Source organism: Rhipicephalus sanguineus, chromosome 1, assembly GCF_013339695.2.
Source record: "Rhipicephalus sanguineus isolate Rsan-2018 chromosome 1, BIME_Rsan_1.4, whole genome shotgun sequence".
NCBI classification, from domain to species: Eukaryota; Metazoa; Arthropoda; class Arachnida; order Ixodida; family Ixodidae; genus Rhipicephalus; species Rhipicephalus sanguineus.
Genome location: NC_051176.1, coordinates 235,037,939 through 235,055,567, shown reverse-complemented (window position 1 = coordinate 235,055,567; position 17,629 = coordinate 235,037,939). Strand labels below are relative to the sequence as shown.

Sequence of the window (17,629 nt, the reverse complement as noted above, 5' to 3'; positions counted from 1 at the left end):
TTTGTCCACTCTTTAACTTCAAGAGAGACGTCCACTCTAACTTCAAGAGAGACCAAAGAGAAAAAATGTAATTTATTTACAACAAATTACCCTTCACATTATCAAAAAAAAAAAAAAAAAGAGACTCTTACAGAAAAAGAAAGGAGATAGGAAAGCCACAAGACATGCAAAAGCTAGAGGAGTGGCGACACCTCCTTAAAATTCCTGCACCAGCTTGCCGTAACACCAAGACATTCGGCAGCATCTATTAGGGCCTAGTTATTTTCTTTACAGATAAAGATTAACAGCACTGTACTAAAGAAGAGCCAAAAGCATGAACTTAGCAGGTTTCCAAAAATCTACAGCCTCCAAACTCAAGTATGGAAGAAATACATTAAAATGAGTGACGTTACACTGATGTGTTCGCACTAGAGTTTTGGCTCGAAATTTTAGAATCTTAGCTCTGACATTTGTTCTCCTCTTCTAATTATTCAACATATCACTGCAATATTAACCCTTTGAGGGTCGAATTTTTTCGCGAAATCCAGTCCAAAAATGTGTAATTTTTTTATTGCTGAAATAAATTCTTCAGACGATTCTATTTAAGAAAAAAATTGTCTAAAATTTTTTTTCGTGACCGTAAAGTGACAAAAAATCTGTTTTGTTGTTACATACACATGGTTTATTCGTAGTAAAATCAAGCAGAATCCTAAAAATAAAGCTTCACAGTTTTTTATGAATAAAAAGTATGCATTGTAATAAACATAGCTCACAAACATACAAAAATAAGCACACCAGAGTATGTTTCCGGTTAAAAACGCTCGTGCTCTATACACTAAAAACTTTTCAGCGTGTGATAGCCTTTGAAGCATGGCTCCCCGTGCACGCGTTTCAGATGTCGCTCCTTGATCGTCATCGGAGTCTGAACTCGTCAAAAAATCCTCGTCTGACGAACTGAAATCCAATGAATCGGATTCTGATTGGATTCTGATTCGGCACTTGGGGAATAGTCCACATCGGAAGAATCGCTGCTCGACTCACCGGCAGCAGCGCAACCGGCGCGCGCTTCCATAGCGTAAGCGAACTGCGTCAGTGAGCGCACGTGCGGAAGAAAAATATGGTTGTGCGCCTGTCCGGAAAGGAAAACGAGTGAAAAAGCTACAGTAATACTTCGTCTTATCGCCAACAAATAGTTAGTTTTTCCGAGACCCCAAAACAGGAAATGCAATCACGGCTGCGTCGTTTGTGTAATTTAGCGCCGCATGGAAACAGATGTAATCGCGCGCCGGGGTGCAATAAACGAGAGAGTAACAAGCGGTCACCCTTTGAGAGATTAGAAACCAAACAGCCATCAGCTTTGCGGGCGCAAGAAGCGAAAACCACCCGAAGGACGAAACCGAAACCAGGCCGAACCGCGTGCGCGCGTTCTGATGCGAGACTACAAGCCGCCGCGCCTCTTTGGAAAGAAAAAAAAAAAGATGGAGAGACATTGGCGCATTAAAAAAAATCACACGTATTCCCGAAGCGTGGCAGCACATTCCAAGCAAGAGAAATGGGAGAAGGCGCGCGTTTGAAACCAGAGCGCGCCGCGGGCACTCTCGGTTGCGCAAGCGATAGCCGGCGCGTGGCGCGCCATTTTGCGAAGCATAAAAAAAGTAACAACGGAGAGACATCGGCGCATGAAAAAAATTCCACGTGTTCCCGAAGCGTGGCAGCACATGCCAAGCAAGAGAAATGATCGAAAAAGGCGCGCACTTTAAACCAGCTGCACCGCGAACGCGCTCGGATGGGCAAGCGATAGGCGGCGCGGCGTTTTGGGAAGCGAAAAAAAAAATACAACGGAGAGACATCGGCGCATGAAAAAAATTCCACGTATTCCTGAAGTGTGGCAGCACAGGCCAAACAAAAGAAATGATCGAAAAAGGCGCGCGTTTTAAAAATAAACGCTACGCCGTACATGTACGACAAAAACCCTTTGGTACCAGGAAGCTTCTGCCGTACATGTACGGCGAAAACCCTGAAGGGGTTAAAGCAACAAAAAAGGAAGAAATGAAGGGACACTTTATTGGGCTGCACAGATTTAGCATTTCCGTTTGGAGACCCTTTATATAAAAGAAAGTGCATATCAACTATTTCAGCCTTCAATCAGTACCAGTCATGCTCACCTTTCGGAAAAAAAGCGCCAGAGAACCAGAACGAAGTGGCTTGTTTTCTTTGGGGATTTCAGGTGCCGATGTCACCGTAACAATGTTTGGCCTGGTGCCATCCGACGTTGGTGCTGCAGCACTCTTGCTATCTACAGTAACATACCTAGTGGTGCAGCCAGCTTGAACAGCTGGAAAGAAAAGCAAAACAGAACATAACTTCACAAATGTAATCCCTCAGAAAGCATTTTGATAGAATATATCAAGTACAGAAGCACCACGCTTACAACTCAGTCAAACCTCAAATGAAGGTTATTTCATGTCTTCACGCAGGAATGATTCCCTTTAATAGCTAATTAACTATACTTGGGGACAACACTAGACTCACACCAGCCAGGAAATACAGAACGCAATGCAAGACAGAATTTTTCAGACTGATCTAGCTCAACCATCACAATGACGACCTTATTTTGAGAGAGGTTTTTTAAAACACCATCTAAACATGATGTATAGACACTCAGATTTGTGACTATGCCACCTGTGTGGTAAACAGGGGAGGGAAGATGTTGAGGATGCCCAGGTGTCGGCTGCTATCCCCTTGAGATGAATTATGAGAAATAAATTTTTTTTTCTTTCACCAGTGCTATCGTTGGCTGCACTTGGAACATCGCATTAAATGGGGCAGTGTCTATACCAAAGTGATCATCTTTAACATTATGCAGCACACCGCAAGTTCAATTTTTATGGAACGTGTTAAATTCAACTAAAGCTCAATGTCTGATGACTTTTATTTGCCATCACTAGTCACTGAAAGCAAATTCTGTACAGCAAAAATAAATTGTTTACACAAGCGGGTACAAAGCATCTGAAGGAGATGCGAGCTGATGCTGCATTTTATGTGTTGCCGTAGCACGCTACATCATGGAATGGGTTTCACATACCACTGACGAGTGCAAGTATCTTTAGTGCACAAAAATATTCAGATGCATACAAGAAAACTGGTGGGACATGATACATCACCCTTGACCTGATACAAGCAGTGGTTTAGTTGCATTCTTGGCTGCATATCTGGCCTATTTTATGGTGTGCTCGATACCACAGTTGCTCTCTGGCAGCCAGACGAAGTGAACATACAGTTTATATGCATTCTATTGCTTGTCAAGTGTAGAGACTTCATGTAACCTCTCGCGGGATCGAATCCCGGCCATGGCGGCTGCATTTTCGATGGAGGCGAGAATGTTTGAGGCCTGTGTACTTAGATTTAGGTGCACACTAAAGAACCCCAGGTGGTCGAAATTTCAGGAGCCCTCCACTACGGCATCTCTCAAAATCATATTGTGGTTTTGAGACCTTAGACCCCAGATATTATTATATTATTATTCAAGTAACCTCGAAAGTTGATATTTGCCAAGATTCGAGTTGGAGCCTTTTTGTGCACTGAACATGCCTTTCTGCCAGATTTTGAATGCGTAAGATAGCAGCATTACTTCTGCACATATTGTACCTCACATCAAGCAATCGTGACATTGCCACAAAGATTTGCTCAGTTCACTGCAACCTAACTGGTACGGTGCAAATGTTGTTGATGGCACTTCATAGACAACTTGCAAAATTTGTTCAATCATCAAACAGGTTCGCATTATGTGATAGCTTACTCTAAGCAGGCTGTTATGAATAGGGGCAGGTGTATGCCAATGCAAGACAAATTTACTGCCAGTAATGTATAGCCAGGATTTCATTTTGGGAGGAATTTTCAGGCGTGCAACCTGCATCCAAATCATACATATGTACATAAGGCAGCCTCCAATCTTTACAGCATGGATGCTGATACCTTCATTCAAATCATGTGCTACTGGTTGGTAGCAGTTATAAATTATTAGGGGCTTTTAGCTTGTACGTATACTTCTTTATGTTACCGTGTTACCGGAAACCGGAAGGAATCTGCGCATGTACAGGCCTTTACGAAACGTAAACTACTCGCCGGATAGACTTTAGGTTTATGCCCTATCTCGCAAATCCACCTTTGTTCGTGGCTACTCGCAATATCCGCTTTGCGGAGACTCCAGCCGTTGAGTCAAAATAAGCTGAAGTGCGAGCACCAATTGCGATCACCTTGCTTCAGCCAGATTATCGAAGCTAGAGCGACCTATAATGCCGAAGCCGTAAACGTGAGAAGCCTAAAGCCCCTGACAGGCTGGACAGGTGGTGCCATCTAGCAGGGCCAATATGAACCAGGCAAGCACAAAATTGTTATTGCAGAAACATCGTGCGTTCCACTTCCAGTATTTACACTGCAGCGGCATAATTACGAATGAGATGCCCTTTTAATAATTTTTTTCACTCAAAAACACTAGGCGAAAACAAACGCGTCCATGACTGTAGTTGCACGAAGCGTCACAAGATGTCGACACCATCGTCTGGTAACCCAGTATCCCTACACCCTTTGCGTATACCGAGATACTGCACACGCTAAAAACCTCTCATATGATTTTTCCGTAGCGGTAATTCAATATTATCTACATTAAATATAGTTTGAATGCAGTCGCAATCACCATTTAGTGGTTTGTGCAAACGTAAAGGTATACGTTTACGTACGTACGCAAACGTTTACATATGGGGAGCGAAAACTTTTCTAAAACTTGCGTTCTGGTAAAACAGTAAACGCAATTCGGTATTCCGGTAACACAGTAACATTAAAAAGTATACGTACAAGCTAAAAGTCCCTATTGCTGAAAGCCCAGCAATACTCAATGATGAATGTACCCTAAAGCGACCAGAGATCAAGGCATTTTGACTAAGACAAGGAAATGGTCAGAGGAGAGGAAAACTATCAAATCCTTCACACTGTTGCACAGAGGGAGTGTTTCCTGCAGCATAATTAAGAATAGACTTGGCAAAATTAGCTACAAAATTTGGCTTGCATTAGGATAGAAAGCATAGCGAGTCGGTAGGTACATTCATCCTTGGGTGTGTGAATCGCTTCAAGGATTTTAAACGAAATAGAGCAAGTTCTCTTACCTTCCTTGCCACCTTTCATTTAAAAAGACATCGTGAAGTGCAGCACATACCCAAATATGAATATGGTTAGCCCCCAAAAAGTTATCTGAGGTAGCGTGAAGGAGTTAAAGTAAATTACTTTCCCAGGAGTTTCATTTCGTCAGCTAACACTGTCATAGGTATACTCTTTGATCAAACACGAGCAACTACTAAAAATTTTCAAATACGAATCTTGGTAGAGATTCAAAAATGAAAGCTATCAATTGATATATAAAATCTCAAATATTTGCGTGCAACTGTCATAGCACCAGAGATACTGTGCTTGACTCCTGTTGCAAAATAATGATGCCTCTAAAAGATGCCTAAGTGTTCACCATAAACACAAAATACTCTGTCAGGGGGGTATCTAGCAACCTAACACTTTCAAATCTCCCAACTATACAGTAAACATTTCCAGAGAGCTACAGAAGAATGAAAGGAAAAAAAAGGATGTAGCTATAATAACTGTTGGGGCTTTATGTCCCAAAACAACAATATGATTATGAGAGATGCTGTAGTGAAGGGCTCCAGAAATTTCAACCACCTGGGGTTCTCTTTGAAGTGCACCTAAATTTTAAGTACACGGGTCTCTAGCATTTAGCCTTTATTAAAATGTGGCCGCCGCGTCCTGTATACTGAAGTGAACAATCCCTCAGTAATGAACTTAACAAGCGTGGTGTCCGCACATGCACGCAAACATGAACACATCTCTCTCTATGACCACGAGCACTTGCCGTCACAAAGCTGGTGTGATGAATAGAATGAATATGAGTGATAAAATGCATAATCTCATTATTCCTGCTTTCACTAGACAGCAAGCCCTCAAACGAACATTAACCTAATGAGATAGCACACACGAAATGACCAGCCAACTGAGCTCATTTCAGCCTTTGCACTTACGGCTTATCTACATTTTTACAATCACTGCTGCCAATTTATGAGCCACAGCACTGGCTAGAGGAGGAAATGTTCACTCCATCTACATAAGGCCTCCAGAAAAACCTAAAGGTATCAACATTCTTTTACCACTCCGACAGAAGTGATAAGAGAAGGCAGGCAATGCATTCTGCATGTCCCTACTGGCAGAGCGGAGTCATGTGGTAGCAATCACGCCATCTCCCCCAATGACAAGCACGCAAGTGTCTGTACCTCTTGTTTTTTTTTTATTCCTAGTTTTTAGTTGCTTTGGCAGCAGAAAAAGAAATGTTTTTCCACTTATGGCCTGCTAAGAAAGGTGTATGGTTCTGTGTTAAAAGCCACTCGCAGAATAAATGACGAGAACATGCCAAAACAGCAGGTGGAAAGAACATTAATCGTTTATACACTAAAAAGTGCTCCCCACAAGGAGCTGCAGAATAGAATGTCTTTTTACTACATTCATTAACCCCCTTCTCCCTCCCTCAGATTTTGTCAAGGATAACTTCTGTGAGCTGCCAGGCTGGCTCACGCAAGGTGTGTGACACGATCAGGCAAGAGCCAAAAACTGTTCCTTTTCAACCAAAGCAATCTGTGGCAGAAGAAGAGAGATATCGCTACATTGGGAAACGGTAACAAGAAAAGTGATCTTTATTTTGCCTTTGTCGGGCACATCCATAACTAGTCACACTGCTTGTGTTTCATCATAGGCTTAATGGTGCCGCTATAGATATTTTCTAGACTTCTCACCCTCCCTTTCTTCATCATTGGCTCACAGGGCACTGCCACTGACTGTTTGGGACCAAATAAATTGCTGGTGTGACGGGACCCAACACAGAGCCGTTACCCCCTTCCATACCCTGACTTTTCCTGGTGCCTTAAAAATCTTTAATTTGCAGTTTTTCCAGGAAAGATGTCAGTAACAAAGTTAATGAATGTGTCATGCCATTAAATGACCATATGAGGCCCTATTGGTTTACACTTATGCACATTAGTTATGTTTTTGTGACATATTTCTTTTCTTATTGCTCCATCATAGCTTATCCAAAACTTATGTCTGAAAGGTAAACTAAAACAAAGATTCACTTAGCGAAATTCATTAGGAGTGAGAAGTATATACTGCTAAAACAAACTTGGCGAGACCATAGAACTAGCAATGACACAGTTTTCTTGTTAGAAGCCTTCAAACAGCACCTAAGCAGACATTGCATGTACCTGGTGGTTTTTGCTGTGATGTAGGTCTAGGCAAACCACCTTCGAGGTGTTTCAGCACTCCCTTTTTGGTATTGAAAATGGCTATTTTTGCGAGCTTTCTGTGATGCATCCAGTCACATTTGAAATGTAAATTTAGCATTGAGGCTCCTTAGCATTGATGCCATCTAACACTAGGCTATGTGCTCTAAAATTGCGTTGCACTTCATTCACAAGGCAAAAAATGAATAAACATGAAAAAAAATAACTCAGCAACATCACATTGCATACGTGATTCAATCGTGTGATAAGGCTGTACCCCAGAAAACTCTCCAGATATCAGAAACCAGCACTGTCACATACAACTGCTGCCACTGTAAGCCACTACCAATTAGCCGTTTCTGGTAACAACATAAATTAAAATTGTCTATGTGAAATCACTTTCCACTACAAGAGCTACACATGGCATTTATTTTAGAAACTAGCTCTGGGCGCTGCATTTTTCGGTTCTAAATGTTGTCCCCAGGTATAGAGTAGCTATCTGGTGACTACAGTAAAAGGAATGTAGCCGTCACGTTTATGCCAAAGTAAGGACTACCCAAATACAGATGTTTTATTCTGTTACCTTTCAGAAACCATAAAAATAGATCACCTCAAGTGTGTCCCATAAACCCACAAAGATCAATTTATTATTAATGATACACTGATTTTGTTACCTTAAAAAAACCTGATTTTAGCACCCATAATTGTACAGTGGAATCTCGTTGATACGATTCTGCATAATACGTTTTTCGGCCCAATATGTTTTTCAAGTTTTACTACCAGCCAACGTTCCCTGGAAAGAATGCATTTTTATGCCTTTAACACCATCACATTTTTGCCCAAGATTGGATAATACGGCCGCGAGCGTGGATCTTCACCAATATATCTAGAAATCAGCATTTATTCTTCGGTATACTGCATTACAACAAGCCACGACCTGCAAGTTGCAGAGCTGCTGAGAACGCAGCAGCGTCGGTCTTGTGGCGAAAAGATCACTGCCAGGCAATCTTTTCATCACAAAGCGCAGCACAAATTGCGCAGCTACTTTAATGTTCCTCAATAAAAGTGAGTTGCTGACGAAGTATGCATAATTTCCTCTTTTTTTTTTAAACCTCTTTGGTTAATAGGATTTTTGCATAATACATTTCATTTTTAGTTCCCATGAAAAACGTATCAACGAGATTTCACTGCATGTGTGTATGTATGTGTGTGTGTGTGTGTGTGTGTGTGTATATATAAAATATGCATGCCAAAGGTTTTCGATTGCACACAGTGGAGCAAACATATTACTATCAATTACCATGAGAATTACTAGCCAAAGTTATACATGTATTTTTTGTATTAATGTACTCATCATGGCCAGAAAAAAACAGCAATTTGTTTTAAATTTCTTCGATGCAGAATGTTGCTTGGGTTTTGTCAGGTTAAATATGCCAACAAAATTATTAGTAGCAGTAAAAAAGTGAGCTCAAAAGCAAACCAACATGCAGTAAAAAAACAAAAGCAAGCTCAACAGCCATAGGCTGCTTTTTAGTTATTACAAAGCAAGGCTTCCATTCATCTGTACAATAAAGGCCGCATTGAATACTGATAGTATGGTTTTTCAGATATACCGAGAAAGTTAACCCTTTGAGACGCTATGTACACAATTGTGTACACCACTTGTATTTGCTCTTTGTATTGACTAGGGGCTACGGAACAGCCAGATACATTGAGGTTTGGATGAATTGAACCTCCTGCATAATAAAATTGTCCTCATTTAACTTCATTTTGCAGTGCGCTCTTGCATACGATTATTTTTCTGAAGGTACTACCACGGTCGACGAGTCGTTCGATGTGCCGATTCCCGCAAGCCACGTATAAAGTATAATTTTTCTTTGCACAAACCTGACATAACTGAAAACGAATTCGCACTATATTTCTAGCCAGAGATTTGATTCTGTTTATGTAAAAACAAGGCATGAATAGGTTCAGAATAAATAGATATTTAATTACCAACCAATTAGGAATGATTACTATAACACGCATAAATTAACGTGTTACGACATTATTTTTGTTGCAATAGAACATCGAGTGCCTTGAAACAACGTCGCATAGATTTGGCGCATTTACAGACAGTTCTTCATAGGTGGCGTCTGAAAGGGTTAATTGAGCTTTCGTAGTTTGCCCATTTCACGACAGTAATCAACAAAACTCTTTGCTCAGGATTCAGTTTCACAGAGGTAGACCAAAAGTTGAATAATGGTAACATTGAACTCAACCGTTGCGCTCTCACTTGTCCTCATATTTTTTCTACAGCGTTTCGTTATTTATTTTGCTATCTCTCTTCCCCAAAAGCTGAACCTTTCAAGAAGCCATAATGGAACCACCATATGGCTTCCTGCACATGCCTTTCGGTCAACTGCTCCACTGAACCTACAGCAAGCACCTCTTTCCACACTGCTGTCCCACCCAGGCAGATTTCTTTAGTTGAAAAGTTATTTAAAAAAGGGAGCAAGATTTACAATAAAACATGGGATGGTTCGCATGAGCCAAGCAGACGCTGTGTAAGGCCTGTCAGAGCAGACTGTTTTCTTTCCAACCAATTAGATGCCCTTGTGACCTGTGTCTTTAAAGCTAGTGTTGAAGCATTTACAGCTGCATTTTTGCGATTGGTCAATTTTAGCCTGAAACTACCAAGTTTTTAGTCAACCTGTTCAGCAAATATGTTTCCCTTAACTGACCAAAATATCCGAGACTTGAGTGACAAACTTTAAAAGGCATTTTTTCCCTCAATACTAAATACCTCAATTGCAAAATGACAAAAAAACAAAAGCCAGAGCTTGAATACAAAACCATGACTGATTCTTGCAAACTCTTTACTATGTGAGCACGCACTATTTGCGATAGCAATGCAATAGTTTCCATCGCATCACCTTAAAATTCAAGTGGACAGAAAAGTTTGCTGTCATCCGTTCCATTTGACTATTTTCCTTAGCACAATCAATATTTTGCCAGTTTTACCAATGATTACACAGTTTTTACAAGTGTTTAAAAGTTTAATATTTCTTGTCCACATTTTTTTTAAAGTTCAATAGACTGCGAAACTTCAAGAAGTAGATAAAAGCCAAATGAATTTCTATTTATTTGCCGTAAAGTTACTATGTCAGTCAGAATGCAAAGCTCCATTATTTTTAACAATCACAAAAATTAACGCACGGAGCTTAGGCTTTAATAACAGATCATTGTACATTGTTTAGACAAGCAGGATTTCAAATGAATGCTTAGTACATGAAACTTATGCATAGGACAATAGCATCTCAAAGCTAACATAGAGCTAAATAAGCTGAAATTTTATTAGTTTTCTAGCCACTGGCTAACATCACAGCAAATTCAAGAATAGGTGTTTTGATAAACAGAAGGTTTTAGGAGACACTACAAAGATGTTAAATAAGCAAACGTTTGAGTCCACACTATGCTAGAAAAAGGATAAACAAGCAAGCAGCACAGGCATCTAGTGCCAAAATTTTCTGGCTGTGCTTTACATCTAACACAGCAAGTACAAGAATAAAATGTGTGTGACAATAACGGTCTAAAACAAATGTGCTTATGAAGTGTGCATCAAAACAATAGAGGAAACAATAACCATCTTCCCTGCACATATGTAATTTGGTCAACACATAAGATACCATAAGCAAAGTAAGGAACAGAAATGCGAGACTTGCTGTCACTAACTGTAAGCATGAATGCCAACAACAGAAACCAATGTGTGGTGTGTCCAGTTTAGCAAGGAATAAACAAAGAATGCATAGTCCCAAAAAGAACCCCCTTCCCCCCACCTCTCCCGGAAAGGCTATTTGCTTTTAGCCTACGAACAATACAAAACACCACCATGGAGTGGCACACTCACTCACAACTGCTGAGGCTCACACTCGCTGCACAGTGGTTTCAAAGACATAGGATAGAGTGCCAACGAGCGCCAAAGGTGTACGTGATTGGACGTAGATATGAAGAGGAATGAGTTACGAGTTTGCGTGGACGTAAGTATGAAGAGGTGGAACATAAAGTTAACACGGGAAGTATTTACGATGGTGACAGTGAGTGAGTGGATATGAACATGAACTTGAATGACTGCGACAATGCCAGCAGACATGAATGAATACAAACGTGGGTGCTTCTGAGTATCAGTGGATGACAGTATGATTATTAGTGGGTGCCAGTAGGTATGAATGTAAGCTACTCTTGCACAGTATATGTGGGCACAAGTGGGAGCTTAAGTGAGTGTCAATGAATGTGGGTGTGTGTGAGAATATAGCCAGTAAAACCACTGCTGAGCAGGTATGAATGAGAACCCACTTAGTGTACCAATCTACACTCAAACCACATTATAACGAAGTTACATCTCGGGACACACGCAAGCCATGCGTGTGTCCCGTTCAACTATCAGCATGCACACTTATTACCTTCATAATATTCCCCTTGAATTTGTTGACTCTTATAAATATCTAGGTGTACATATAACTACTAACTTATCTTGGAACACCAATATCGACTATGTAATTCGGAATGCTAACCAAATCCTAGGCTATTTACGCCATAACTTTTCAACTGCACCTTCATCTCTAAAAAAGCTTCTTTATACTACCCTTGTACGACCTAAATTAGAATATGCATGCGCTATTTGGGATACTACTACTGCCAAGTTGATATCTTCATTAGAACTCGTGCAAAATAATTCAGCTAGCTTCATCTTATGTAACTACAATCGAACTGAAGTGTATCTGCTATAAAAAACAATCTTTCACTCACATCACTATCTTCTCGTCGTAATGTCACGCGTCTGGTCCTTTTTCACAAACTATTCCACCATCCAACTCTCCGTAACTAACTCATTTCACAGCCGCAATACATATGCCTCGAATCGACCATCGTCACAAGATTGGTCTTGAAACGTGTCACACAAAAAGCTTCTTTCAGTCATTTATTATCCGATCATCCATTGAATGGAACCACCTTCCCGATGGCATCATATCAATTCATGATAATCAGTTGTTTAAAGCCGCTTTAACTAATATTCTATAAACTGATTCCCATTTTTTTTTCTTGTTTGCTTTTGCAACATGAGTGCTTGTTAGCCACCCAGGACTTGATTTCTTTTTTTTCTACATACATGTTTTGCAACCTTAGTGCACTATTTATTATTGTTTATCACTTGTCTGTGAACACGTTACCTGTGTTTGTTAATTTAGCTAAAACTGTATACTAACTACATGCCTTTTACTGTGATGTTCTATCTGCTTTTTGTTCTTCTGTCGTTTGTTTTCTTATTTGTAACCACTCCCCTCTTTAATGCCTTTGGCCCTGAGGGTTTCAATAAATAAATAAAAATACACGAAAATAACTTCGTTATATCTGAAAATTCGTTATAATCATATATTCCTAACATAGTAAATCTTGCAAGACCATTCTTCATTCACTTCGTTATAACCGATATTTCGTTATATTCGTGTTCGTTATATTGAGGTTTTAGTGTATTAACAATGCCAAAAGAAACAAAAAGTAGTATCAGTAAGAATGACTGTCTCTAGTGGTCAAAATGATCTGACAAGTTACAGCGGAGTTTCAAAAAAAAAAAAAAAAAAAAAAAGAAGAAGAAGAAGATTGGACACCCTACTTAAAACTTTTGTCAAGTTCTTCACGACCCATAGTAGAGACTGATGAGATGTGACCTAATGAGATGTGACCTAATGAGATGTGACCCAGTTACGGTAAGACTGTGCCATGTGGAATATTTCTAGCTGAGTTCGCTCTAACAATTAATAAAACTGCAGTAACGCTCTTGCTTGCTAATTAGTTATGTTGTGTTTTATGGTGCAAAAGCAATAGTGGCTATGTTGCATCATCTTGTTTACTAAGTTATGCATGTTAAATGCTGAGCAACAAGTCAAAGGTGCTTTTTATTTTGCGAGGACGAAATAATATTAACTGAAATGATCCAAAATATCTTGACACTTCAAGTGATATTCCCTTGGCTTCAGTAAGTATCACATCTGCAGGTATACATCAGTCCCAGAAGGCTGACACAACTAATGATACTGTTTATAATTGTGAAATGTAGAGCGCTATACAAGGAAAATCTCTGTTATTATTGTTCTGCAAGAACATTGTTTTTAATGAATAACATGCCAAACGCATAAGAACCATTTCTCTGAAAAAAATGTTTTATACAGCCCAAAGTTGGTCTACAGCTTTCATTTTTCCTTTCTGGCACGCACAATATTTCAGATAATTCTGGTATGCATATTTCTTTTTCCATAGCAGTATCTACAGTTCAGTAACAAAGTTGTGTCTAAATTAACAATATGAAGTTCCTAATACCTCAAGAATTACACGCTGCACAAGAAAAACAACAAAGTGGAACTCATGACATCAAGATACATACTGTGTAGTGTAGGTTTCAATTTACAATTCAAAAAAAAAAAAAAAAAAAAGCTACGAACACAGGATGTCTCTTTAAAAAAATTTACTGAAGGAAAAAATCAGGAGGGCAAGAAGAGCCAGTAATTATGGCTATGACATCCACAGCAATGTAAAAATAAAAAGATATGGGGAAAAATAATGACCCTACTATGAACTGATGCGTAAAGCCGAAGGGATGAGCTGCTGCACTAGAATTTGACTGTGGTGAAGGGCAGTGACCTGTAGCCTGTGCCAAGGTATGAGCACAAAGAGTTACACAGTGGAAATTAGAATTATGAGGAAGCAAATGAGTGTATGAGTGGCAATTATGAGGGACACTAAAAGAGAAACATTAATTCAGCTTAGATTGATAAATTATCCTTCCAAAACCTTTCTGTTAATTTAGAAAAATGAAACTGACAACTAAAGTAAAATATTGAGGTCACATTTACATTTTTACAACTCTGTAGTGAAAACCCAAAACAAGTACAGAGATGATGTCACAAATTAGCGTGTTATAAAGCGCGCGCGCAGCCGCTTTCAAGCAGCTGCGCGACAGAACAGCGCGAACCGCTCGCCCAAGAAGCGCGAAAAGACGAAAAAACAAGTATCAAAAGACGCCGGCGCGCCGCATCCTCCTCACCCAATCGAGCCAGGCGCAGACGACGCGATCAAACGCCCGGCAAATCCTGGATGTTTCTAGAAGGAAGGGGGGACGCATCCGCGAGTGATGCTGCCGCGATTCGAACCTACGAGAAAGCTCTCGCCCTTTCCCCAGGCTTAGCTGTACTGCACGCAGAAGAAACATCCCGACGCTTCTAGAAACCGGGGGGAGAAGGGATAAAAGCGTGCAATCGACGGTAGTGAGGTCAGTGAAGGGAGTCGACAGTCAGTGAAGGAGTGAGTCAGTCGGGCCGGTGATGGTGAAGTTACGCTATGTGTGGCTCCGTTAGCCAAAGAAGACGTGTTTATAATGGTGTGCGGTCAGTCGCTCGTCGAATTGGAAGAATCCGATGACGACACCGTGTGAGCCGTGACAAGTCACGACGACGGTTGAGCTACGACGATCAACGCTGGAGCTGGCGTGAGTGTTTCCTTGAAGAGAAGCATTCGATTACCGTCCAAGTATTGTGGACTGGATACGCCATTATCTATTCAGGACTTTAACTGTCGTTGAATAGTTGTAATGCATGCGATTGCATTCGTAGCGTGTGATCTGTTTGTTTAGCTCCCGTTGTGTAAACACCATCTGAATTATATTGTGAAGTTGTAACTGGTACCAGCCGAGTGTGCACGTGTTTGTGTTATTTGTATTGCCTTAACTGAGAACATATTTCGTTTTCGTTTGTGTTATCGACTCTCGGCTCTGACTCTGTCTTTGGACCACAACCGGCGTCCGCTGGCGCACCAAAGGGCTAACCCTAAATTGTCCGCGCTTTCGTGGTGCGTTTTCGGAGGGCCGTGACGCCAGCCCTTAGAATCCGCCCGGCGATTGCCAACCCGATTAACGGGACAAGTGACAGATGACATCACAGGTTTCAATATACTTTCTTGTATTTGGGCTATTGCGACGCAGTAAAAGTGAACAAAACTTGCAAACATGGGACTTTGGCACGTTCATAAGGTTCATACTACCGTATATTGCCGATTATAAGTCGACGTTTTTTTCATAAAATGACCTTCCAAAGTTCAGAGGTTGACCTATAATCGGAGTCGACCTATAGGCGGAATAGTGTTCGACTCTGATCGACGAAAGATCATCATCCTCGGATTTCCTGCTATTCGACGCATCGATAACATCAGCCGCAGAGGCAGCGGAGTCGCGGCAACAGCTATCTCCCAACACGCGCGCGCTGCTTCCGAAGCCGGACATTTTTGCGATCTGCCACGACGATCGCGAAACTATAGCGAAACCACGCGAGACGAAACTACAAAGCGCGTTTACAAAATACCGCCGCGCAGCATTAATGCGAACTGCTTGGGAAACACGGTCTGGAAAGCAGCATTTCAAACCTTTGATAGAGGGCAAACGATGCTCTATGAATAAGGAGGAATTTACCTTGCGATATGCCCTGCAGTTTTGTTTTCATACAATAGAAACGATTTGTTGACAAACCATAGGCGTCCGTGTGGGCTGGCAACATTTCGCGGGGAACTAAACCACATGACCAGTCACATGCGCCCACAAGCGTCTTCGAGTGTTTTTGCACACACGCCTGTTCGCCATTTCTGCATTTCGCTTCACTTGCGAGCAGTGGTGTGCACGATTTGCGACGCTGCCAAACAGACGCCAAGATGCCATCGCTACGCCGGCAACAGTACAGCGCTGCTTTCAAGAGGAAAGCGATCCTCTACGCAGAGTCGGAAAGCAACGTTGAAGCAGGGTGCAAGTTTGATGTGTTGGAAAAGTGTGTGAGGGAATGGAGAAAACAAAGGACCAAGATCTTCGCGTGCGCTGCTACACCTCGTTCCTTTCGCGGACCGAAGTCTGGACGATACCCTGCCATTGAGGAGGTGATTCGAGATTGGGTTCACGACCACCAGCCCCCGTTCCGACGGCGAGCGGCAGTAGTGGCTCACACGATGAAAATGACTGTGACTGCGTCCTTCTCTCAAGCGACGACAAGTCGTAAGCAATGTTTCACGGGCAAATAAATGTTTCCTTGCATCACTCCCTCTTCTGAAAAACTTGCTCGTGATATATGGCCGCAGCATGAGGCTGTGTTCGGAGTCAACTTTTTTTTCCCTTAGAAGGGGTTGTAAGTTGGGGGGTCGACTTATAATCGGCAATATACTGTAACAGCACCATAAATTTGGGATAGGCATACATGATAGGCATCAAAATAAGCCCCCGCCCCTATGGTTTTAGTGGAATATAAATGTTGTGTTCTATACAGTACTGCAGCAGAACACCACTAGGGCATCGAAACCACTAGGGCCAAAAACCCACCAACAGAAAATTGTAGTCATGGACATTTAGGCCATAAGCAAGTGCAAGTCCATGCATAAAGACATTGACGAAGTTCAGCCATATTCCCGAACAATCATGTTCAGATTTCTATTACGCAATATTTCGCAATGAGTGGCACCAAGCATGTCTACAGAAACAGCATTTACGCCAATGCGACAAGACAACGTGCTTCACTCTATGGCAAGAATGGCTTCCTCATAAATAAAAATGCGCCTTGCGCCAGTCATGTGAAATTTAAGCTATCGGTGAAAATGACGATCTGAGTATACTGCACCTTTTTTGGATACATGTATAATGAACTCGCAAATTTTTTAAAGAATCAAGTGTTTTAGACTTTCGATTATTCCGACTTTTTGGCTGTCCCCTTCGAGTCCACGTTATCGGTCAGCCAAACCATGCTCCAGTGTATCCTTCATTTCGATTGAAGTTTTGTATGGTAGTTTATATGTCCTGCTTCGCATATCACTGGACGTTTCTTTAGCCAATCCTAGCTCAGAAATCTTTCTTCTTTTTTTTTTTTCCAGGCTGACTCAAACAAGTGGTTCTACGAAATCCTGGTTCACTTCCTATAAAATGCTTAGCGTTAAATAGAAAATTACCAATGCTACTCGATCGAAGTGACACATGTATCGGAGCATGCTGCTCTTCGGCATGACCTCCAAGATCATTAGGTAAAGCTCGCAGCTGCACAACAGGTGCTGAAAATGCTCATAGGCAACACATTGGAATGTATGTCACATTTGCAAACCACCAGATACATGCATCGTCTCCTTAGGTGCTACTCCAAGGCTGCTAATAATAAAGCTCAGACATTTCTTATACTTTGCTCATTAATAGCCAGTTTGGCTAGTGTGAAATTCCGCTGCAGTAAACCTTTAACTAGGCCCAAGTGGACAGTCAAAATCCATATCGT

At 41.2% G+C, this 17,629-nt stretch overlaps 1 protein-coding gene across 2 annotated transcripts in view; it reads right to left on the bottom strand.

The window, feature by feature from the left end:
- LOC119374909 (retinoblastoma-like protein 1) overlaps positions 1–17,629 on the bottom strand; it is a 102,600-nt gene that overhangs the window by 23,396 nt on the left and 61,575 nt on the right. For both annotated transcript variants that reach the window (XM_037645113.2, XM_037645120.2), the window contains one exon: positions 2,145–2,314. In XM_037645113.2, the coding sequence (XP_037501041.1) occupies positions 2,145–2,314 (170 nt within the window). The remainder of the gene's footprint in view (positions 1–2,144; positions 2,315–17,629) is intronic.